The 23,572-nt window shown below is 47.1% G+C and overlaps 1 protein-coding gene across 3 annotated transcripts; it reads right to left on the reverse strand.

Annotated features, from left to right (window-relative positions):
• Positions 1-1,253: 1,253 nt before the first annotated feature.
• IL17RA (interleukin 17 receptor A) lies at positions 1,254-23,554 on the reverse strand. Of its 3 annotated transcripts, none has more exons than XM_011367801.2 (13): positions 23,271-23,554; positions 14,089-14,113; positions 13,214-13,360; positions 12,241-12,353; positions 10,866-10,992; positions 9,216-9,263; positions 8,958-9,121; positions 8,154-8,237; positions 7,708-7,783; positions 6,944-6,955; positions 6,586-6,687; positions 4,696-4,737; positions 1,254-4,100 (listed from the first exon to the last, which is right to left on the reverse strand). In XM_011367801.2, the coding sequence occupies exons 1-13, from the start codon at positions 23,421-23,423 to the stop codon at positions 2,593-2,595; spliced, it is 2,601 nt and encodes an 866-aa protein (XP_011366103.1). In that variant the 5' UTR covers positions 23,424-23,554; the 3' UTR covers positions 1,254-2,592. The 3 variants fall into 3 exon arrangements, with proteins under 3 accessions (XP_011366103.1, XP_011366101.1, XP_011366105.1); XM_011367799.2 differs by having other exon boundaries at positions 6,809-6,955; XM_011367803.2 differs by lacking the exon at positions 6,586-6,687.
• Between the last annotated feature and the right edge of the window lie 18 nt (positions 23,555-23,572).

Genomic DNA, 23,572 nt, shown 5'->3' on the forward strand with positions numbered 1-23,572 from the left:
ACTTATGGTGACCAGTGTGAGACTGGGGGCCCTAACGAAGGGGAAGTGACGTGGGACCAACGAAGGAATGGTATTAAAGAGAGAGCCGAGAAGACCTGGGGAACTTTACAATTCTGTTTATATATGACATGTCCACACAACAGATAAATCCATAGATGGAAAGGTTGGTGGTTGCCTGGGGACAGAGAAGTTAGAGGGCTTGGTGATGATGATTAAGGAGTGCTGGGTTTCTTTTCGGGGAAAGAAAATGTTCTAAAATAGATTATGTTGACGATTGCTAAACTCTGAACTCCTAAAAGCCATTGAACTGCACAGGGTCAACTGCGAATTGTAGGTATGTGAATTATAGCTCAATAAAGCTGTTAGGAAAAAAGCAGCAGCTTTGGAGATAAAAGGGTCATAGCGGACAATGCCAATTGAAGACATTTGGCCTCAAAGACCAGCAAAGCTAGAATTCAAGGTTTGTGGGAAATGCAATTTAAATGCAAGTGTGCTTCTGGGCACCAGAACTGCGCTGGTTTAGGCCGCTCTGCTGCCAGGTAGGGAGCCCTGGCTCCTGCAAGGTAGAGTCCACCATGCTATTCCACACTCTGGACATTTAATATGCACTTATTGGAAGCTGGGTAAATGTCACCGAGAGCTTAGTAGGCATCTGGACACAATGACGCTCACCTCCAGAGTTACTGAAGATGGACTCCAAGAGGCTGATGACTGGGAGGCTTCAGTTCCTTTTCTGTCTTAGTCTGTGCAGGCTGCTATATAATACCTGACTGAGCAGTTTATATACAGCAGACGTTTATTTCTCAGTTCTGGAGGCTGGGAAGTCCAAGATTAGTGTGCAGGCAGATTCAGTTTGGTGGGAGCCTGCTTCCTGGTTCACAGATGACTATCTTGCTATGTCCTCACATGGCAGGAGAGTGGAGGGAACTCTCTGGGGTCTCTTTTATAAGAGCGCTAATCCCATTCATGAAGCTCCACCCTCATGACCTAATCACCTTCCAAAGGCTCTACCTCTAATGGCACCATCTTGGGGAGTAGGTGTCAACCTAAAAGTTTTGAGGAAACACAGACATGCCATCCATAGCACTCCCTCACCTGGTCTCTTGATGTTGTTGGCATGGGTCTGGACTACACACCATCTGGGACTTAGGCCTTGATGGTCCTGCTGCTACTTGGCAAAATCACACAAGAACTCTACAACTAGGAACTTCTTGACCTATGATAACATATGACTTACAATAACTACCAGGAAATTCTTACACAGTTAACAAATTTATTCATTCTTTTATTGACAATCCTTTTCATGCTCAAGTATGCATGTGTACATGCACACACACATGTACATCTGTGATATCTGGTTTCCCATCACATTTCAGAATCCTCTCCTCCTTGCTGAAACTTGGGGCAATAGTTAATGACTCAAGTATAGGTGCTGAAGAACCCTCAGCTCCAAGGACAGATGGTATCCCAGCATGCTCTTCCAGGAACAACTTTGAATACTGGGACTTAGCATCTCTTCTCAAATGCTGTTTTTGAACCTCAGACCTTTAAGTACAGAGTGGCGTACCTTCCTCTTCCCTTCCTCACTGCCACCTGTCTTCCCACCTGGCTATGGGCCCTCCATATTTCATACTCAATTCACTTTGCCATTAGACCCCAGCATGGAGCTGAGGGCTCCCAGCTTCCAGTGCTTCCCAGCCGGCAGCCCCAGAAGCATCCTTAGCCATAGCTCTCCCACCGACTGCCTGCCAAAATGTGAACTTGGGGTTTCAGACTTATCTCCCTGCTGGATGCTGTTTAGTTTCACATCATAGATGTCTACTCTGTCTCTTTCCAAAATAATCTGAGGTGGCTTCCAGGTATGTGTGGCTCTCAGCCTGCTCCTCTGCAGGGCATTCAATTTGTCCCAGGCCTTCAGGCTGATGTCCCAACTCCCAGCCTGGGCTCTGGTTACCGCTCCATCACATCTCTCATACCTCCCTCCTTCCTCTCCAGGTTCAACTTGCAGTTTGCTGATGGGCCCAGGTCCCACTCACCTCCCAGCCCTTACCCCATACGCTGCTCCCTTTCCCAGGACTGGTGCCTTCTCCAACCACAATCTCTTGGCCCAGGAAACTAGTTTCTCCTTCGGCTCATACAACACCTGTCCAGGAATTTCTCCCTGGGCCAGGTGCACCTTCTGTGTTTCATAGCCTTGGGCAGGCCTCTGGTCAGCCTTGACATTGTGCGTGACTGTCCTTCTCTTTGTTAATCTGTCGTTCTCACTAGATGTTAAGCTCCTTGGTGGCCAGGGCCAATGCCAGGTGTAAAATCAATGTTGAATGAATGAATGAATGAACGAATGAATGAATGATGGAAACTCAAAGACACAGCCACTAGCTCCTGGGAATGGGCTGTAGATTTTTGTGGGGATGGAAGATGACTGGATGGTCACAGAAAGAAAAATTAAAGGGGATGCCCAGACATCAGAATCAAGATGTCTACATTTTAAAGGTATCATTTCGCACATGAATATATACTCATTTACAGACACACGTGTATACCCATGCATACACACACCCTCTTCTCACAATGCTCTGGGTCTGGGAGGACCTACATGACCGGCCTCTCTGGCTCCATGCTGTCCCAGCCAGAGTTCTTCTGAAGCTCTTGGAAAAAAAGTTGTCGCTGGAGGCTTCTCAGGCTCTCCAGGGCCTCAGGGGAGAGTGGCTCAGACAACTTTCCCAGGTCCTGCTTTTCTTCTTCTTCCTCCATTTCCGTAAGTCCATCGGGGGGCTGTGGGGAGCTTCTGGAGATATAACCCTGGTCGGACTGCACCGACTGCCGCTGTTCCTCCTCGTAGGGCGAGCATGGGTCTTTGAGGGCCACCACAGGTCTCTTCCATCCCTCCTGGGCCTGGCAGCTGAGACTCTGCTGGAAGAGTGAGAGCATCAAGCCTTCGAGCTGCTCCCTTACGTCCTCTGGGAGGTGGTCGGGTGATGCCACTGGAGTGCTGCAGAGAGGTGAGTCCTCTGAGTCCACGGGGAGGAAGAGGACACTATTCCGCCCAGGGCCACGGCCCTCGAACAGTGGGCAGGCCTCACCTCCATCCACGACAGCCAACCGACTGGCTGGGCTGCTGCCCCCATCATGAGGGACGGGTTCCAATGCCTGAGTGGGAGGGACCGACTCCACTGGGAGCACAGCGGTTTGGAGGATCGGGGCTGCCAGCTGCTCTTGGGGCTGAAGCTGAGCTTGCAGCCTTGCCACGCCCCCTCCTTCCTCAGCGAGGAGCAGATCTACCACCAGGTGGCCCTCTGGGGCAGGCTCCCGCAACAGGGGCTTCTGCTTCACCATCCCTCTTCCTGGTGGCAACAGTGGCTCTTCCAATATCTCTTCATCCAGGGACTCGAGGTCCTGGTCATCTGCCGAGCAGAGGTTCTCGCGCTCAAACCAATTAGGGCACTGAGTCTGCCACTCCCGGAATCTCTCCACAGCCTCCTTGAGCTGCCAGCCGCTGGGGCTCTGCAAGTAGTTCTCCCCCGTGAGCTCCCCAACGCGGTGCATCCGGCCAGGTTCAAACATCTCCAGGTCCTGGATCCGGAAGTAAACCTCCTCAAATTTGTACATGAGTGGGTACCTGGAAGTGATATTGAAGAGGTCGGGGATATCGCTTTCACTGCTGATGTCACTGAAGTAGCAGACGATGTAGGTGCCAAAGCAGGCTGGCTTCTTGAAGTCTGGGAGGATCATGTTCATGGCTGCTGTGAAAAGGTCCCCAGCGGGTTTCCTGTGGTCACATCGAAGCTGGATGGCAGGCTCCTCCCAGCCGAGGATGGCCTGCCACTTGGCTTGGGTGCCTCGGGAACACAGGATGATGATCTTGGAGTTGCTCTCTACCATTTCCTGCTTCTGGCGTCCCACCCAGGTCATGACGCCCACCTCTGAGATGACCTGCTCCTCCAGCAGGTCAAGGGCCACTTCGGTGCCACAAACGGTGAGCAAGAACTGGGCGAACTTTAGGACCACTTCCACGTAGAGGGGGTGGTCAGCAGAGTAGACGATCCAGACCTTCCTGGGCTTTAGGGGAGGGGGCATCAGGCCAGCAGTGGGCAGGACATCTGGGGGAAACAAGAGAAGCCAAGCCCGTAAGTTCAGGTGTGTGTCTGCGCTGACCTTCATTTCACACCTCAGGCTGAGCGGAGGGACCAGGCAGAGCTTGGCTCCCTAGCCTAAGAAATGTAACTGAGGCCTTGGACAAGCCGAATGTTGCTGTTTCACCTGTTTTGGCTGCTTGGAAAAAAATCACAGTCTGGTATGTTCTGGGAAAAAGAATCTAATCTCTCTGTCTTATATTTCTAGCTGGCCTTTAGCCTATATTTTAATTATTTTAATTAAAAAGAAACAAAGGCACAAAGGCCTGCCTATAGAACAGAGATGTCTATTATAGGGAGGACGTGTTTTCACAAAATATGGTACCTGGTCACTTTTTCCTTGTCCAAGTGATTTAAAAAAACATTACCCTGGCTTTGCCATTTGAGGTGTCCTCTGTGTGGGGATATAGAAGGCGGGCCCTCTAAAAGTGACGTCTCCTGAAGGGAATCAGGAGGTAAACTGCAGTAGGCACCCCATCCATGTTCTCAGGAGAACCCTCTATCACGCCCACGAACACAAACACACACCAAACCCAGCCCACCCATGCTATGACATACTGACCTGTGTCTCTAGTGTCATTGCCATATTTTTCATGACGAGACCCTGAAAAGAAACAGAAAACATTGGAGCGGCTCTTTTGGAAGAGAAATAGAAACCAGCTCACAGGGGCGTCTGAGGGGAGGGCTGCCCCACCCGACAAAGGGCAACTGATAAGGGACGGCAGCCTGAGGCAGCGGTTATTAGATGCTTGTGGGCCTTCGCAGGTGGACCGTGCTGTGTGGAATTGCTCAGATGCGAATCCTGGTTGGCCATGATGAAGTGTGAGATCTGGGAAAGTTATTAACATTTCAGAAACTCAGTTTTTTCCCCCATAAAACGGGTCTGTAGTGGGGGATTAAACGAGACTGAATGTGAAGTGCCTGGCACATCGCACGTACTCAGCTGGAGTCACAAGTATCCTGTGGCACTGACCCAGCCAGAACCTCCAAACTGGGGGCTCCCCTCTGGTCCCTCATTCCAGTTCTGGTCCCCCCTCCCCAGTTTGGCCACCCCCAAGGAGACCCACACTTGAGGAAAAGCCCTTCCCCAGAGGTGTCCTTGCAGGAGGCATAAATCTTACAACACGTCTCCAGAAGCAGCCTCTACTGGGTGTGCTTACATTTCCTCCTGCTATTTCTGAGGTGAAAAAGGGAAACCAACACACTTGAGCAGCTGCTCCCCTTAAGATGCAATGAAGGAAACTCCTCAGTGACACAGCCGGGAGGAAAAGAAGCCATGAGTGGCCAAGGAAGACACTTAGAGCCTTCATTCAAATCCCACCCTTTGGGCTTTTCTCCGGAACTCTCAAAAGTCAGCTAAATGACGAGTGAGGTTTCTTTCCTGTCCCTTCCTTCATCCTGTGGTGGGGGCACTTTAGGAAAGCTCTGAAGGGCAACAGCAAAATGAAACAAGAAGCCTCCCTGACATCTACAGAGAGCTTGAAAGTTTATGAAGCACTCACAGAGACCTTAACTCATTTGACCCTCCCTATAATCCTGATGAGCCTTCTATGTGTGGAAATGGCTCCCTGGATCGCTGAAGGAGCCCAGGGTCCTGGAGGGGCAGGAAAAGCCGCACGCCCCTAACCTGAGGACTCATATTCTCTCCTGCTTAGCGGGAGGGCTACTGTGGAGATGGCAAACTCATAGTTATTAACTCGCTAATGAGCACCTTCCTTGCTGTATCCTTTAATCCTCACAGCCCTGAGAGGAAGGCATTGTGACCCCATTTGCCAGAAAAGACAGTCAAATCTATGGTTTGTTAGCAACTTGCCTGACTGCAAATCAGTAAGGCAGAGCTGGGGTGCACAGCCCTGTGCTCTGGGTCCCCAGAGACTTCTCTACCACATCATGCTGTCCCTTGTCATGCTACTCTCCCTGACCTCAGGGGTACAAGTCTGGGGGCTGCAGGACGGGGTCGCTCAGGTTGTCCCGCCTGCCTGGCTGATCATGTCTGATGCAGGGAAACACCACCCTTGCTCTTTCCAACCTGCTAATTTTCATAAAGTTAATTTTAATATCAATGAATGTAATTGTGGCTAACGTATATTACGCAAATATCATGTGCCAGGCTCTATGCTAAGAATTCATAAGCATTATCTTATGTAATCTTTACGATTATTTTATGATGTGGGTATCATTATAATTTCCATTTTACAAAAGAAGAACCCGAGGCTCAGAGAATTAAGTAATTTGCCCAGGTATAAGTGGTGGAGCTGGTATTTGAGCTCAGAGTAGCCTTACTGCAGGCTCTGAGTTCTTAACAAGAGACAAAGTCTGTACTAAATTTGAGATTGAAAGGTGCCTTCTGAGCACAGCCTTCCAGAGACTGGAGTGGGACGGGGGACACAGGAAGAGAGAGAGGAGCAGAGGGGAAAACTCCAGGACCCACCCCACAGAGCCTGCCCCTTACCAGATAGCCTCCAGGTCATGCAGAGGATCAGCAGGATGACAGAGCCAACCAGAAGGACAGAGATGATCGTGATGAACCCGTACACCCACAGGGGTATGGAGTCTGTGGTGAGCAGAACAGCATGAGTGATGGGGCCAGGAGGCCTGCTATGCCAGCCCTGAGGTCCCCCAGCCTAGGCTGGCCTCTCCGGCCTGTACCATGACATGCTGGTGATCTCACCCACCCCTGAGTGAGTCTCTTGGTTCAGCTCTGTGTGCCCGGCCTACACAAGGCCCAATCAAGGACTTCTCATGTGGCCCCTGAGGAATGTCCCCACGGGACTCCTGCAGCCCACTATGGGAAGGAGTGTTGGGCTTACCTGCAATCAAGTCTGCAATGAGAACAAAGAAAAACAGTATTTTTAATTATTAGCAGTAATCACAAAACCGTCACTGACATCCGCTGAGGGCCTGCTAACGGCCCTGGCCCTGCACAGAGCTCCTTAGATATAGGTTAAACTTGCTGAAACCATCTATGAAACACCTGAGTTGCTGGTCTACTAAGCGATGTCTCCCACCTCCACGCAAACCTGGGAGGCCCGGATTTGCGTTCTGGCCAGTGCAACATCTGCTGCTTTCTGCTCAGCTCTGACTGCAGTCACATGTTAGGCTGCAGATGGCTTCTGAACAGGCTCTGCCACTTCCTTGGTATGTGATCTTGGACAAGTTACATAACAGCTCTGTGCCTCAGTTTCTTTATCTCTGAACCTGGGGGAGGGAGTCTCCACTTCTTAGTACTATGATTTACAACTTGTGAGGATTATAAACGATGACATGTTAAAGCACTTCATTCTGTCCAGGGTATGTAACTAACTCTATGACAATAACAATTCCCATTTTTCTGGTCACAGCATTTGCGGATCAGAAAGATTAAGTACTTTGTCCAAGGCTACATGAAAGGCAATCAGGAGTTTGACTCAGGAGAGTGTCTCCCTAAAGCACACACCGCGGGCCTGTATAACTCCAAGTTAAACTCTGCCCCCACCCTTAGGACCAAGTCAGGGTTCAGGTCATGCTGTTGACCTTCATCCACTCTTATCCCGAATATGCCCCAGGACAGGCATTTGCTTCCTATCTGAAGTACCTGGAAGTTTTGGACAGGGGACCATCACGGAATGTCTGTGGCAGTCATTCAGACAGCTGCTGAAGAAGGGCTGGATCTGTGAGAGCAGAGAAGAGCAGGGAAGAAAGGGACCCCGAGATACTGGTGGACATAGAGCCCCCACTGCTGCTTTCCTGCCAGCAGAGTAACAGACCTGGCTGGCTGCTCCAGGATCTCCACGTGGCTGTTAGGCAGACCACCCATCATTGAGAGGGGGGTCGAAGGAGCCTTGCCCCGGTGCGGCGGCCGGGAGAGCAGGGCTGGAGAAGGCAGAGACGGTGCCTTACCAGACAGGGAGTCCCAACTGCTGTTGGGTCCTTGGAGAGAGTGCCGGTACACCAGCCACCCTCCTTCCATCCCTTGCCCATCTAGCAGAAATGCCCACCTGTGCATGTTCTCTCACACCTGGTTACACAACACTCACCCACCTGTACTCGATGGTGGCAGCACCACTTAAAGTTCGGTAGGGTGAGCGTGACGTTGGACCGCTGGTGGAAATCCTCTTGTGTGGGCTGAAGAGAGAGGAGAGGATGGGTGAAGCTAGCTGGACAGGAGCTGGCCGCAGTGTTGCAGGAAGCTGATGACAACCTTCCCCACCCCTGTCAGTGTGCCCGCAGGAAGGCCACCAGGAGAAGCACCTTTCAGGTTTCTGCCCTAGGAAGACTAGCATACCAGGTGTGTTGTTAACTCATAAACACAGCTAGTGACTGGTATTTCCCTCTTTGCTTTGGCTGCGGGGGATCACCAGGACAAATCTGTGCTTACACCCAGCAGTGTGGCACACATTTTCTGTGCTCATTACACCCGGGCTTCATTTTACCACCTCATCTTTATTTTCCCTCTGTCTTCATTTCCACATTTAAAAAAATCTTCTAATCTTTTTGAAATAAGTGAAGTTAACAAAGCAGAACAAAAGGAGAACAGGGAGAATGTGGTGGAGGGAAGGACAAAAAGGAAGGGGGTGGTGGGCAGGGCAGGGACCAACTATATTCTATGAACTACAGACTGTAAGAACAAAAGGAAACCTCAACCACAGAATCAACTCTGTATTAACGACATACCAAGAGGAAGGAAAAAAGAGCAAAGCAGTAGCCCTGGATCGGAACTTACTAAGCACAGCACTGAGTGTTGGGCTTCTGGCAACAAAGCTGTTAGGATCAGAAGGAGAGGCTGAAGGCCTGGAGAGGTGGCTCTGAGCTCTGTTTGAGGGGCTAAGAGTGGCAGAAAGTTACCATGGGTATATCCATAACGTGCTTGAAACATGTCTGGTTCTCTGTGCGTGGGAAACTCTCCAGCAGGATCTGGTAATGGGCAGATTCATTCCACAGGGTGAAGTTGACCCGTAGCTGGTGGGCTTCCGGAGTGTCCACGGTGATGTTAGGCTGCCACAGGCTGCCTGCCCAGGGTACAGACACAGGCTGGGAGTGAGGAGAGGGCGTGTGTGTGCAACCAGGTAAAGCGCCCCTGGTGAGGCTGCCAGCCGCAGTTACCTGAGCTCACACATGGCGTGGTTATCCTCATCTCGGGGTTCTCGCAGTCTGCAGACCCAGAAAAGAAATGAAACCATTAAGCCTCTGCCTTAGAAAGTTTGCTGTTCCAGACTGCTGACACCAGGGATAACAACCTTTTCTTTTTGCGGAGCCTGTTCAAGGATGGCCCCTTCAAAGCAAACCCCAGGACTGGATCATGGCCACTGGTCACAGGTCCCACAGCATTGGGGTGGACCTGGTTGTGTCACCCTACTCTCTTAGGGAACCCTCTAGATTCAAGTGTATTTCTCCTGAGTTTGCTTTGTGTGACCAAAGAACCTTGGTCCACTCCAGTTCCTTCTCTCCCTACTGCAGCTTCTTTTCCAGGATGGCCTCTGCCTTTCTATAATGAGAGAACTTTGTTCTCTGCTCCTCCGTGGAGTGTGCCATCATCGGTAGTTTGATTCAGCAGGTCTGGGGTGGGTTCTGAGAATCTCTTTTTCTAACAAGTTCCCAGGTAACTTGATGAGGCTGCTGGTGTGGCGACTACCTCAAGGACTACTCCCCCACACATACCTTCTTGATCCCCTTCCCCAATTTCCTTGACTATAACGTTTTTATATTGGTTTAAGAAGCCTTGTGACAGATATGAATTGCCATAAGTGACAAGGACTAAGGCAGTCTACTTTAGGGACAGGGGAGGGGTCTGGGGAGATTCACTCATTCAACAAATGCTCATGGAGCTTTCAATATGTGTCGGGTACCGTTTTAGGCACTGGAGATTCAGTGGTGAATAAGATAGAGTCCCTGTTGTCCAGGGATTACATTCTAGTAGAAGAGATGAATAAAAACAAACAGCACAATGTCACAAATATAACAATATAATATCAGGAAGTGATGAGTAAGATGAAGAAAAATAAAGTAGTGGAAGCGGATAGTGTGTGTGTGGGGGGGCGGGGGGATGCTCCAGAGATAAAGAAGGTCATCATCATCTTTAACAAGCATTTCCCGATTACCTACTACAGGAAAGGAAATTTGTGAGGCTCTAGTGATTGCACAAATAGGTCTAAGACCCAGACTCTGTCCTCAAGGGGACTGATGTTCCAAATGCAGCTGGCTTCAGACAATGAGAACAGAGAAAGAGAAGGTGCACACACATTGAATGCTGTTTTAAAAGATAAACCTGGCAGTATTCATAGGCAGGATGGCTTAGTAGGGAAGAGGAAATGGTGTCATACATAGGACGGTGTTAAGATAAATGCAGGTAGGATGTGGGATAAAAGTGAAGAACAAGGTGATGGAAGTTGAGACGAGGCTGGGAGCAGGGGTTATAACTCTTCCAAGAGTGGCTTGTCTTCCTCATACTTTCTGGGCAGGAAGTGTGCTTCTCTGGACAGAGGGAGAGACTCTGGTTCCCATAAAACTCCCGGGGCTTTGGGCCACTATCCACCGTTTGTGCCAACAGAGAACAGGCTCTGCCTTCAGGGAGCAGAGGCTGCAGCCACACACCAGAGAGCTCCCCATCCTTGGCATCTGTTTGTTCTGTGGGTACCACATGCTGACAACGGTAGCCACTGTCCAGCTGAGCAGGGATGCTGATGTCTGGGCCACCTGCTGCTTTCTTTAACAGAGCCACGTGGTGAAGGGAAGGGCTTGGTAGGGCACTCTTACCAGGCACGAGGAAGTTCATGGACTGGTGGTTTGGGTCTCCATCAGGGATGGGCTTGGGCAGGTGGTGAACGGTCACCTCATATTTCTGGCCAGGTTCTACCACAAAGTGACTGAAGGTAAAATGCCACTGTAGAGAAAGGAGGAAGGGGAGGCTGGCACACCTTTCACTCAGCTATACCCAAAGAAGCCCACCCTACTCGGCCCTAAAAGATCAGTCAAAATAAGAAGAAACCACCACTACAACAAGATCCAAAATCAGAGGCTTCTGTATCTTTGCTCTTTTGTTTCCTTTGATCTTTCCTGCCTATTTAGAAAAACCCATATCTGGCCTCATGAGTATAGGGTTGTATGCAAGAGACTCTGGGGGAAGGCACAAAAGTCCTCCTCCCCTATCAGCCCTCTCAAAGTGCAGAATGATGGTGTAAGGGAGCCGAGCCAGAGGACTTGGGGTTATTGGAGAGCTGGCACACAACAGGCAGCTAAAAACTACTTGTTAAATGACTCTTCCTCCTAAAATGGGAAAGCCAGGGATCTCTTGAGAATGTTCTGGAGCACAAAAGTGCAGAGGGTTGTCTGGAGAGAGATCCCCAGCCACCCTGGGCTGGCATGTTCCTTTGTTGCAGAGATGACAGAAAGTGTGGGGAGATGTTTTCTGAATGGTGCAGTAGACAGATATGGACTCCAACTCCTATTCTAATTACTCTGCTCATTTACTTTGAGCAGGGTGGAGTCCTTGGCTTCTAAATATCTAGGCACTTGGTCATCACCATCCACCTAGCAGTCAAGTTTGGAGGCCTTAATTAAACATGGGAGAATGGAATCTGCCTTTGCTGCCTGTGTTTGTGGGAGATCTGCAAATGGCCACTTTTTGCAGATTTAAAGTAGCAGTTTTCGAACTGGAGCTTACATCAGAATCACCAGAGGGCTTGTTAAGAGATTGCTGGGCTCATCCCAGAGCTTTTGATTCAGCAGGTCTGGGGTGGGGCCCTAGAATCTGCATTTCTAACAAGTTCTCAGGTGATAGGGACCACACTTTGAGAACCATTGCTTTAAACAAAGTAAATGAGAATGAACAATTTACCATCTGGTTATGAGCAACAAAAGGAGCTGAAATTGCTGCAGAACTCATTTGGTTGTACCCCATCCACTGCGGTTCTCTAGTCTAGGCAAAGCTGCTCCTTTCTGGAGGCAGGGCCCAGATTAATCTCAGGCACAAACAAAGATGACAGGAAGCAGGGCTGGGGAAGTCCTCTCCCCATTCAACTTTCTTTATAATGACTAGCTAGAGAAGTTGGAAGGAAAGGCAGTACCCATCTAAGAAGTTTTCAAAAACATGTTCTGCTGCTCATGATCATCATAGAAGCTGGATTCTTACCCGCTTGTGGTGACTCTGCAGTCTGGAGAGAAACTCAAACTTGACACACAAACGCTCATTGGTGTTCAGCTGGAGGACAGATAACTCTGCACCCTCCAGGTAGAGGATGCTGGCTGAAGGTGAGACGGTGGAGAGGAGACACAGATGCAGATCAATGAGACAAACTGCTGGGTGTGTCACCTCCCTGTTGGTTATGCTTGCTCACTCTTAAAAAAACATCTGTCTGTCTTACCCAACCCTCCATTTCCTGTTCCTCCCAGCTTACTCTTGGAACTAAGTTAGCCTCCTACCCTGTAGACAGTTACGTCCCAGCTGGACAAGGACAAGTGACAACTTATACTGGGCTAGAAGCAAAGGCTATGCAAATTTGTGGCTAGAGCATGGGCAACAAAGCATGGCTGTCTAACTCTGCCATTCCCACCATCCTTGAAGAGGTTGCAATAGCAGTAGGAGTTGGGGACCTACAAAGAGAACCCTCCGATCCCCTCCCCCAGGCCCTGATCACAAACCGGGGCTGGTTCTTATTATCCCCGATCTTCTCAATTCTGTAGTATAACCCCCTATCTCTAAAAGATTTGGAAGATGTTGTTTTAAGAAACGACAGCCCTAAATGAAGGGAAAAAGCAAGCTGGCAAATGTGTTACCATCTTTCCAGTAAATAATCGATATTGCAGTCACAGAATTAACCATTTGACTTTTTTTCCCCTTGGGTGATAAAAGATTTTAGGCTGAAAGAAGGCTTTTCACGAAAGATGGTAGAATGAGAACATATCATGGGCTAACATCTAAAACACCGAAGAAGTATTCACTGCATGAAATGGTGGATCCTCTCAGCACTGAATTTGGGCCCTCATGTCTGAGCACAGCTCTGGGAACCCAGTTCTGAATCTGATGGGAGAGCCAGAGGCTCTAGTTTATGGGTTCACTTGGAGGTGGGTAGAATCCCACAGGGCCCAATGACATGCCCGCTCACCATCTGTCTGCAGTGTCCATTTGATTTGAACCACAGGGACGTGGTCTCCATGCTGGGTGTGGGCAAAGTGCAGCTGCACCTGGACATCTTTTGGGGATGAAGGAGTCAGGTTTCGAGGGTGGATCCAGCTGTCATCCAAGCAGTTACCTGGTAGCCAGGATAGAAGCAAAAATCAGAGATTTTCATGTTCTGTAAGAAACTGAAGAAACTGCAAGAAACTAAAGCATGCAAGCAAGATGCCCGGCAGTGAATCCAGAGAGCTGAATCTTAAACAGTCAGAGGCCTGTGATCTTAGGCAGAATTCTCCCCTTCCCTGTCCTACCCCATCTTTTCTCATGCTTGTCTGGGGTCACTGCAAAGCTCTGAAGTCTAAAAGCCATTTCAGGAGAGAAGACAAAGCACACAACTTGGTTTTGAGATGAAGCAATGGTTGGAAATGGGGGCAGAGGAAGGATGGGGTAGAATTGCTTTACTTTTATACGTCAGAGTCCCCAGTTAGCACAGAAACTTGAAATATGTGCCTCCTTCTTGAATTAAAACACAAAACGAAATCAACGCCACAGATATCTCTCACTTTACAGAGACAAGCTCTGGCAAATCAAGTTGGATTACAGACCCACTGGGGAAGCACCCAAGAGGATACTCTTAAAAATTCAAAGGACAGTTCTGCTTCGACTTCCTGACCTTTGCACAATGAACAGTCTTGATAGGAAGCACAGGTGTGCACACGCAAGGCTTTCAAGGACAACTCTGAAGGTTGCTGAAGGTTGTAGCCCTCGCTTTAAACCAGGAGAAGAATGGCAGCTCTTCTCTCAGGGATCAGCACGAGGTTGGCACTTTATTAACAAAGCGACAAGAACAAAAAAATGACTTACTATTCTTGACTATGCAGTTTAGTCCCTGTAGGAAAAAAGAAGGAAGTAATTACAGCTGTGAAAGAACTTTAATTCACAAGCCAGGTTCTGGACTTTCCTTTGGCTCGTTCTCAAGAATGAAACACACACAGCTATCCCTTCTCACTTTTGGGGGCCAGTCTCGGGGAGGGAAGCCATATCCTCCCCACACTTTTCTCATCCTGCCCAACTGAGGAGAAATAGGATAAAAAGTGGGTATAACGGATGGCAAAACGGAACTGGTGTTTTCTGAGTAACCATTATGAGTGGGGAACCTTCTGACTTTAAAAGACGCTGACAGGCTTCTGCTAGGGTGCGCTGGTGAAAAGTCCTCTAAATCTTTTGAGGCTTCCAATCTTCGTCTGAAAACAGTGCTGCCAGAGGTGGGAATAAAAGCTCCACTCCCTGTTACAGAAATGTCACTAAGTCCCTACAAACTCCTTGGGGTAGATGTGCCAGACGCTGTTCTGGGTGATTTACACATATTGTCTCAAGAATCCTCATAATACACTTAGGATTAAATGTCCTTACCTTCATTTCATAGATGAGGAAACTGAACCACAAATGTTATATTAAATTGCCTCCCACTTTAGCAATATGTGTTAACTCTAACCCAGAAGAGATCTGGAGGGCCGAATTTAGAAGACCCAGTTACAAACATTTTTAGGGAAATGTAATCACCGGGCTTAAGTCTGGCCAGCTGCTCCTACTTTGGAAAACATGCACACACTCCTGGAATCAAGTTGCCTCAAGACACCTAACACTGCCAAGCCTTGATTTCTTCAATTACAAAATCAGAATAAACACAATATCAACTTTACAGTGTTGTTTAGGATTAAATGATATAAACAGAAATAAAAATCTTGGGACAGGGTGTCGGCTCATAGTGATGGTGGTGTGTGTGTGTGTTACAGACTTCTAATAAGTCTATTACAAAAATTTCAAACAATGGGAATGTATTCATGTACTAGTTATACAATTAAGGGAAAGAAATAATAAATGCTCCCACTGTTAAACAGGAAGCTTACTAGAAGCCTACGAGAATTATTATGAGGAATTTTGTTGCCTGCTAAATGAGACAATATTTGTCCAGTGTCTGGCACATAATGGCTGCTTTTTAATTATTGGCTCCTTTTCTTTAGAGCCTGGCGTATAACAAGTGCTCAATAAATGGAAGCTATTATTATACAGGACGACCTCCACACAGACATGGCAGTGGAGCAAGGGTGAACTTAGGCTCAGGTGTTTCCAGTTATCTCAACCCATAAAGCAAACCAAACTCATATGTGGGCGGGCAGAAGTCTGATGTTGAAGCAGACCAGAAATGTGACTTTAAGGGCAACAGAGAGGTTTGGTATATGCGTGTAAGCAGGGCTCTGGGGAGGAGGGAGGCAGGGCTAAAGAATGGGAGGAAGACCATAGTTTGCTCAGAAAGCAGATGAAGGGATATCTTCCTCAAGCATGCTCCTGAAGTGATTCTAAGCTTGTCATTTCATCCATAGCCTACCCTTCTGGGGTCCAGACTTTCTGTATCCTGTTCAGGTCCTTAGGATTAATTCTCACCTACTGGTTCCAGGGCCATCACAGCCCTGAGAGACATTCCTCACATGTTCAGCAAGTTGCCTCTGCTCTCTAACAAGTGTCACTCTGTTTCTTGAATGGTGAGATTAACTTCCTTGAATGTTTTATTTCTCCTCCCACTTGAGACTCTTAGAACTGGGGCATAGAGGACAAGAATCTGGTTCTTTCACCTTGAGATGGTGAACTCTTCTAGAAAAGGCAAACAGATACCCACTTTGATGACTCCCTACCATCCACTGGTAGCTACTAAAACCCACTGCAAGATGGATGCACATAATGAAAGGCTCTAGTCTTCATGTAGACTGAGGAAGTGGAAGGGTTTGAAAACGCATTCGGTTAGTTGATTAACAACGATGCCAGTGGGTCTCCTCCTCCAATCCTGTGATTGATAGAAATAGCTTGGTATTTAGTATTGTTTTTTGTCTTAGTTTCTGATAGTCATTGTTGTACATAAATATTCTCCTTTTACTATTTTGCTTGTAGTTTTTATTATTAAAAACAGTTCCTGAACCTTACCAAATACCTCTCCAGCATTTATTAACATAACTTTGTAGATTTTCTCCTTTATTAATGTAATGAATTATGTTGATTTGCTGATAATGGGCCAACTTTGCACTCCTGAAATAAATCCTACTTGATTATAGCGCATTATTCTTTTGCTAATCTACTGAATTTGCTAATTTTTATGCAGACTTGTTTGCATTTATATTCATAACTGAGATTGGTGTGTAGTTTTCTTTTTTTGTACACGACTTATCTAGTTTTAGAATTAAGCTTTGCTAGCTTTGAAAAATAGCTTTCTCTTTTTCTGTGGTATTGAATGCCCATTAATAGGGCATGGCTGAATAAAGTGAGATCTAATTTAAATTTCAGTGTCCACCAAAACCAAAATGGTTGAAAAGACTGCTATCTACTATGGAATATTATGCAAATATTAAAGAGAATTAGTTACGTAGATATCTATTGACCTGGAGTAATGGCCGAAATGTGTTAATGAACAAGAGAAACAAGTTGCAAAGAACTTTTTATCATATGATTCAATTTTCTATGGAAATAAGTGATGAAAAAATCTTCCCTGTATATTTATATATGCTTGAATTACATATCTATATATGTAATTGTATGAGCATATAAAAACACATGGAAAGATATATATCAGAATGTTAACACACTGGTTACTGGGGGTGAAGGGATGGAAGAGATGGAGAGAGGGAAGATAAGGGGGAAAGGATATAAACGAAACAGAAAAATATGCATACAAGTGAAATAAAGAAAAAAAAATTCCATTAGAAGTCATGGAATGTTGACCACATATGCATATTATCTTCTCCCCCTTCCCTAACCACATGAAAGTTATAGGAAAGAGAAAATTTTTACATCTACTCAAAGATAAAGAAGAAACATCAGTAGACAATATGAACAAATATTTTAAAGATGAAGCGGAAGGAAGAGTGGGCAACTGGCTCAGCCTGAGGAGAGGAACTTCAATTTGAGCACTGAGAAAGGAGATGCTGACAAGAAAGGGGCTATAGGCTCATTAGCATCCTTTCATGAATCAGGTCTCAAAGACAGTAGGCCCTTGGGAAGTAGTAAAGCAAAGGGGTACGGGGTGGGGTCATGGGCAAGTCTACGGATGGGATTTGGGGAACCTTAGCCTCTGTGTCCCTGCTCTGATCTCAGAATGCTGGCAGCCAAGCCTAGAGAAAAGATCTGTCCAGATTTGGACATCTGAGAGTCAACTAATAGGCCATGTTCACCACAAGCCTGATCTCTATGTCAACACAATGATTGATAAGCTGTATCTACACGAAGCATTCAATCAGCTCTTTAGAGCTCATTCACAAAATATTCTCAGACAGCCAGATATTTGAGAGAGGTGTTCTGTATAAAAAATAGATCAAAAACAAATAAAAAAAATGTTCTTGGAGGAAATAAAACAATGCTGGGAAAAGAATAAAACTAAAACAAACAAAATTATAATAGTTTCAAAGAGATGAGAGGACACTCTGACAAGGACAGGATACTGAGGAAAAAATGAGCAAGCAGAGACTAAAAATGGACCTTGAAAATAAAAATTTCATTGAAGGGCTGGATTATAAAACTCAGGAAATTTCTCTGAATGTAGAACAAATACAAACAAAAATAGGAGAGAAAAAATGTGAGAATATTAGAGAATTCAGGAAGTACAAGGTATGATTAACTGAATTTCTGAAGAAGATTACAGAGAAAACAGAGGGGAAGAAATTATTTTAAAAGATTCTAGAACTAAAGGATACATATTTCCAAATTTAAAGTTCCACTGAATAGCCAACAAATGAAAAAAAGACCCATACCAAGGCCTAACATCATGAAACTTTTGGAATACCGGGAATAAAAAGAAGATCCTAAGTTTCCAGATAGAAAAAAAAAAAAATAGGTCCCATACAAATAGATAAGAATCAGAATAGTGATGGCACTCGTACTATTTGCTAGAAGGCAACAAAGCAAAGCCTTCAAAATTCTGAGAAATTACCTTTAACCTAAGATTTTTATACCTAGCCAAATCCAAATCCTTAAAAAAGTGTGAGGGTAAAATAAAGGCATTTTTTTCAGACATATAATGACTTGAAAAAGAGATCTAATACACACACACACACATTCCCTCATACTTTCATACCTTTTCCTAGGACACTGCAGGAGGATATGCTCCAGCAAAATGAGGGAGTTAACCTCTGAGAAGGAAGGCACAGGATCCAGGACATGGGAGTTGTAAACAAGACAGTATATCTAATATGACAGTTGTGCCACAGGCTAGAGAGTGATCAGTCCAGATTGGAGCTGAGAACAAAGGGCTCCAGGAGAGAGTTCTCTAGGGGAAGGGGGGATGAAATTGATGGAATATCCGATATTTGGGGGGGGGGCAGGAACAACGAATCTGACAGAAAAAACTAAAACTAGTTACATGGAAAATTATGGAAGTAAAGAATTAAAGCAATTATCATCTTCAAGGGGAAAAGAAATTATACCAAAAAAGAAATATAATCAAAAGTACGCATACTTGCCTCATCAGTTAAAATTATTTGCTTGTTATCATATAAACATTGACTATTGATTTAACTAAAAGTTGTTATAAACTGCATTGGGAAGACTGGGAGGAGAAGCAGTGGGAGAAGGGTAATATAAGACATTTAGACTTTCATCTATTATAAGTCAATAGATAATATCTAAAACTGACAAATCAAGAATAACAGTACATTTAGAAAGCCGGAGACAAATGCCAGAATAACTGAAAGAAATATAAGTGATTATCTTTGGGGAACAAGTTTAGAGAGTGGTGAGGGGTGGGACAGGGACCCACTCTTTTTTGTTTGTTTTAAATATCTTAGTACTATTTTTAAAGGATTACCATATATTACCTTGATATAAATTAATAAAAGGTAGAATTTTATCTATAATGTTACTCCAAACAAATGAAAGGACTGACAAGTGAGATAAACAAATGAAAATATTAATTTGTTTAGGGGAAGGAATAGTCGACTTTTTTCCTTTATAATTTAATTTTTATATAGAATTTATGTTAACGTAATGTTTTTAATAACGTAAAATATGCATTCAGGGTTTTTGGACACTACTAAGACAGATCTTGTTTTATTCCCCTCCAACCAATCATCCCTAATTTCTCTACTTCAAATGTTCATTTTTTAAAAATAGTAGGATCAGAATATTTGAGCTACCTACTTGTGAATGGCATTATGTTAGGCTCCCTACAGAAATCCAAGAGGGAGAATGTTTGCAATAATGAAGATGACAATGGCAGCAGCTAATATTTATCGAACTCTTCTTTTGTGCCAGGAATCATGCCAAGCATTTTATACACATATCCCACTTAATCTTTATAACAGTCCTCTGAGTATGATTATCTCATTTTACTTATGAGAAAACTGAGGCACAGGCAGGTCAGCTAAGTTGCCCAAGGTCCCATAGAGCCTACACTCAGGCCCATGCAGCTTTGTTTCAGAACCCATCCATGCTTCTACTCACTGCTGTACTGCCTCTCTAAATTAAAAAGAAAAAAAAGAGAATACTTACAACAGGTGGGCCAATATTCTTTATCCATAGTGGTGAAAATTAAAAGGAAGAAATAAAAGACTGTATTTACTCTGTGCATTCAATGGCCACTACCAAGTGCTAGGTAAAGAGAACTAAGTTCTGAAGTCCAAGGCAGAGCCCTGCTTTGATTCTCAGCTCAGCACTCACTTGTGGTATGACATTGGGCCAGTCACCTAGACTCTCTAACATAGGTGGATCATGGCAGCCTGGCAGGTTGCTGTGAGCACTGAATGAAATTATACATACTAACCCTTGGCACGATGCCTGCACAAAGCTGTCAGTAAATGTTAGTGCCCTTGCACTTTCCAATGTCAAAGCCCACGTGGTCTGGCACTTTCACACATCTAGAATTTTATTTGCTCTCCCCATAATCCTGTTAGGTGAGGATCATCTCTTTTTATAAACAAAGACACCGGCTCAAAGCAGTAGAGTGACTGACCAGGGCTGCAGAGTGGGTGCCAGGAGAACCCCGGTCTTCTTACTCAGCCAGGTGTCCTCTCTCCTGCACCGCATCACTCTGGTTTCTATTTGATGCTACAGTCTCTAGATGGAAGGCTAGCCTGCCAGGAGCAATAAGAAGTCAGGTATGATGGCTAAGGAACCTGTTAACTTTGCTGGTCCCATAGCCTCAATGACCTCAGCCCTGATTGCCCAAATGCCTGTATATACCATCCAAGACTGCACGGAATACAACTTTTTACACTCTGGAAGAATGGCATGGCTGAAAACAGCTTCTGGCAACCAAAAGATAAGGGTTAAAGGAAACACTTGTTTTACCACAAGTCAAAACCACGAGTGCTCAGGGCCAAAAAAAAAAAAGAATTTCTAATGTCATATACATCCTGTCTGAAAAATTGTGTTAACACTCACACTGACCAACTCTCGGTCACTGTCTTTCTTTGTGGGCCTTCCTCTGGGTTGGCAGTCAAGGGAAATCTTATTAAAGCCCAGGCAAGGGAGGCCAACATAAAGACTGTCCAGGGAACTGCAATTACTTATGGTTTCTCCAGTATTGATTCCTGTGGGGAACTCAAAGTCATCCAGGTTTTGAAGTATTAAACCCAGGCAGCCAGAAAGAGGGCTATGCCTGCTTTCAGTTTATTATTGCCTTTCAAGCAGAGCTAACCATTCATTCATCATTCACTTATTTCTGTGTTCTTTTATTCCACAAATATTTATCAAGCCTCTACATTTTGTGTTTGCAGCATTGGACTAGTAACAGAATAGGCACGCAGAAGGCTCTTCTCTGTCTTACGAGAGGTACTGAGAGCTAAATCTAACTGGACTTTGGACAGACAGTTATAGTCTGGAAAGTGGTATGGGACTTTGGACAGACAGTTATAGTCTGGAAAGTGGTATGGGCCCACTTTAAGATGGCTCACCAGCCCTCTGAGGAAACCCAGGCACAGGAAGCCTAAAATGCCCAAGATTGCAGAGACTGTAAGTGGTGAGATCAGGATACAAACCCAGGTCTTCTGAAGTCAAGTTTGTGGTTTTCCCTCTTCTCACTCACTATATGGGGTTGCATCCACTAAAACATCAGTGGAGGGAGAGAAATCTGAAGGGTGTGGTTTCTTTTTAAAGAGACTAGTTAATGAAGCAGGGAAGCTGTTTGTCATGGAGATGAGTTGTCTGTGAGTAAGGTTTTAAGCAGAAGCAGTGGGAAGAAGAGCAAGCTTGGAGATCGCAGATAAATCTGGCCAATAAGCATCTCTCCTCAGCCCTCTCTGGAATCATGCTGTGGCCCTGCTCCAGACTTCCAGAAGTTTCCCACTGAGCAATTAAAGTCAAATGCTTTTAGCCCAGCACTCACTCCTTTCCACAGGGGAGTCGCTACCTCCCCCTTTAGCTTCTTCTCTCACTTTCCAGCCACACACCTTATCCTGCCCACTCAAGGGTTGTGGCTCAGCGCCTCTTTTTGCCAGGTAGAATGCTCAACAACTCTGTCTTTGAAGCTTCTACCACCCATCAGGGCTGCCTAAATGTCTTCTCTGCCACAAAGAACGCCCCAGCTGGAAGTAATTTTTTCCCCGTGTAATTCTGCATATTCACTGGTTGTACAAAGTGCACTTCTTTCAGGTAAACCTTGCACCACGGTTACCACCTTCAAGCCTTTTCCTTCCTGGAGGATTTAAGTCCCTTAGACATTAGGGTTTCTTTATAATTTCAGTTCCCAGCAACAGTACCTTGTATTTTGCAAGCACCTGGCAAGTGGCAATCAAAATGTGAACTCGCAATCCTGCACAGTAGAACAGCTCAATACCAAGTCTGCGGGAAGGATCTGCTGAGCATATATCCCCTCCTTTGCCCAATAGTGGGAATCAGAAGGACATTTCTCAACTCATTAGCATTAATTTTTTTCCTCTGCTAAGTAGGCATTCCCCCTCCACCCTCTTTTGGTAAATTCTCTACAAAATTAGATAAGGAGAAATATCTCTAGGGTTGTTTCACATCCTCTGATTCAGAAACTGAACATTATTGCTCAGGATAAGTAGTGACGGTGGCAGGAAGGCGGCTGAGGAAACTAGAGATAAAGTGGAAGAGGGGAGTGCTTAGAGGAGAGAAGTTGTGGAGGCGGGCACAGTAATTTGCTGTTTCTTTTTTTCCCCTTTAAGATGGTCTTCCACAACAGGGCCACTACCCGGAGGGTGGGTGTGTCACTTCCTGTGCGCACAGCGCGGGTATTGACAGATGGCAAACCCGCCGAGTTGTGAAAGTAGTGGTGGTGGAGGGCGCTGGCGCCGAGTTGGCCCGAGTCCTCTAGCTGCCACCAGCCACCCTCCGCACAACTGCCCCTGGAAGGTTACAGGCCACGTCTCACCGGAGGCTCCGCCCCTGGGCCCCGCAGGCCACCCCGGCTCGTGCGCACCGTTCTACTGCCGCAGGGTTCTCCCTTCCCCTGGGGACTGGGCTGAGACCCGCTGGGGACACCACCCTTTAATTTCGCTGCTGCAGGCTTGTCGGGCTCCTCTAGAGGGGAAGCCTGGATGCCGGAAGAGCCTCCCGGGCTCCGGCCGGGGCCACCCGGGCACTGTAGGGGGTCTGCAGGGCGCACAGCAGGGGCAGGGGAGCCCGGCGACCCGGAAGGCCCCTTCCGCACCCTTTTTCTAACCAGCTCCGCCCCGCCTCTCGCACCAGGCTCCGCGCCTCCATCCCCGTTCCCAAACCCTGGGGCCCGGCGGAGGTGTCTTCCCGCGTCCCTCCCAGTACGCCGGACAGGCTGTGCAACACGCGCCGCGCGAACTCTTATCCCCGCAGAATCTCTCTCCTTCCGGGGCCGCACCGCAACTCCCACCGCTCCGCTTGTCCTCCCCGGTGCGCCCGGTGCGCTCGCTCCTTGTGCTCAAGCCGCGGACTCCCTCTGAACCCCAGCACTGACTTCCTGCCCGCCCTGCGCGGGCCCAGTGCTCCGGCCGCCTGGTCGCCCCTCCGCACCGGCCCCGCCGCATCCTGGCGGCTCCCGCGCCATCCTGGCGGACGCGGCGGAATCTCACCTGCTGGGAGCAGACGGGTGCCGGGTGGTCCAAGAGCCGCGGGGAAGCGCGACCCGGGGCCGGTCCGCTCAGGAGCAGGAGCAGCAGGAGGAGCAGCAGCAGCCCCAGCGGGAGCCGGGGGAGGACGGGCGGTGGGTGGCGCGGAGACCCCATGCCCCCCCAGCACTGTGGCGGAGCGCGCGGCCTGGGGCTGGGGGCGCAACGACCGAAATCCCGGGCCTTCCCTCGGCTCAGCAGTCCTGAGTCGGCCGGCTTCGCCCGCTTCCGGCCTCCACTCGGGCGGAGGGGCGGGCCGCGTCGAG

This window comes from Pteropus vampyrus, unplaced genomic scaffold (genome assembly GCF_000151845.1).
Source record: "Pteropus vampyrus isolate Shadow unplaced genomic scaffold, Pvam_2.0 Scaffold137, whole genome shotgun sequence".
Lineage (NCBI taxonomy): Eukaryota > Metazoa > Chordata > Mammalia > Chiroptera > Pteropodidae > Pteropus > Pteropus vampyrus.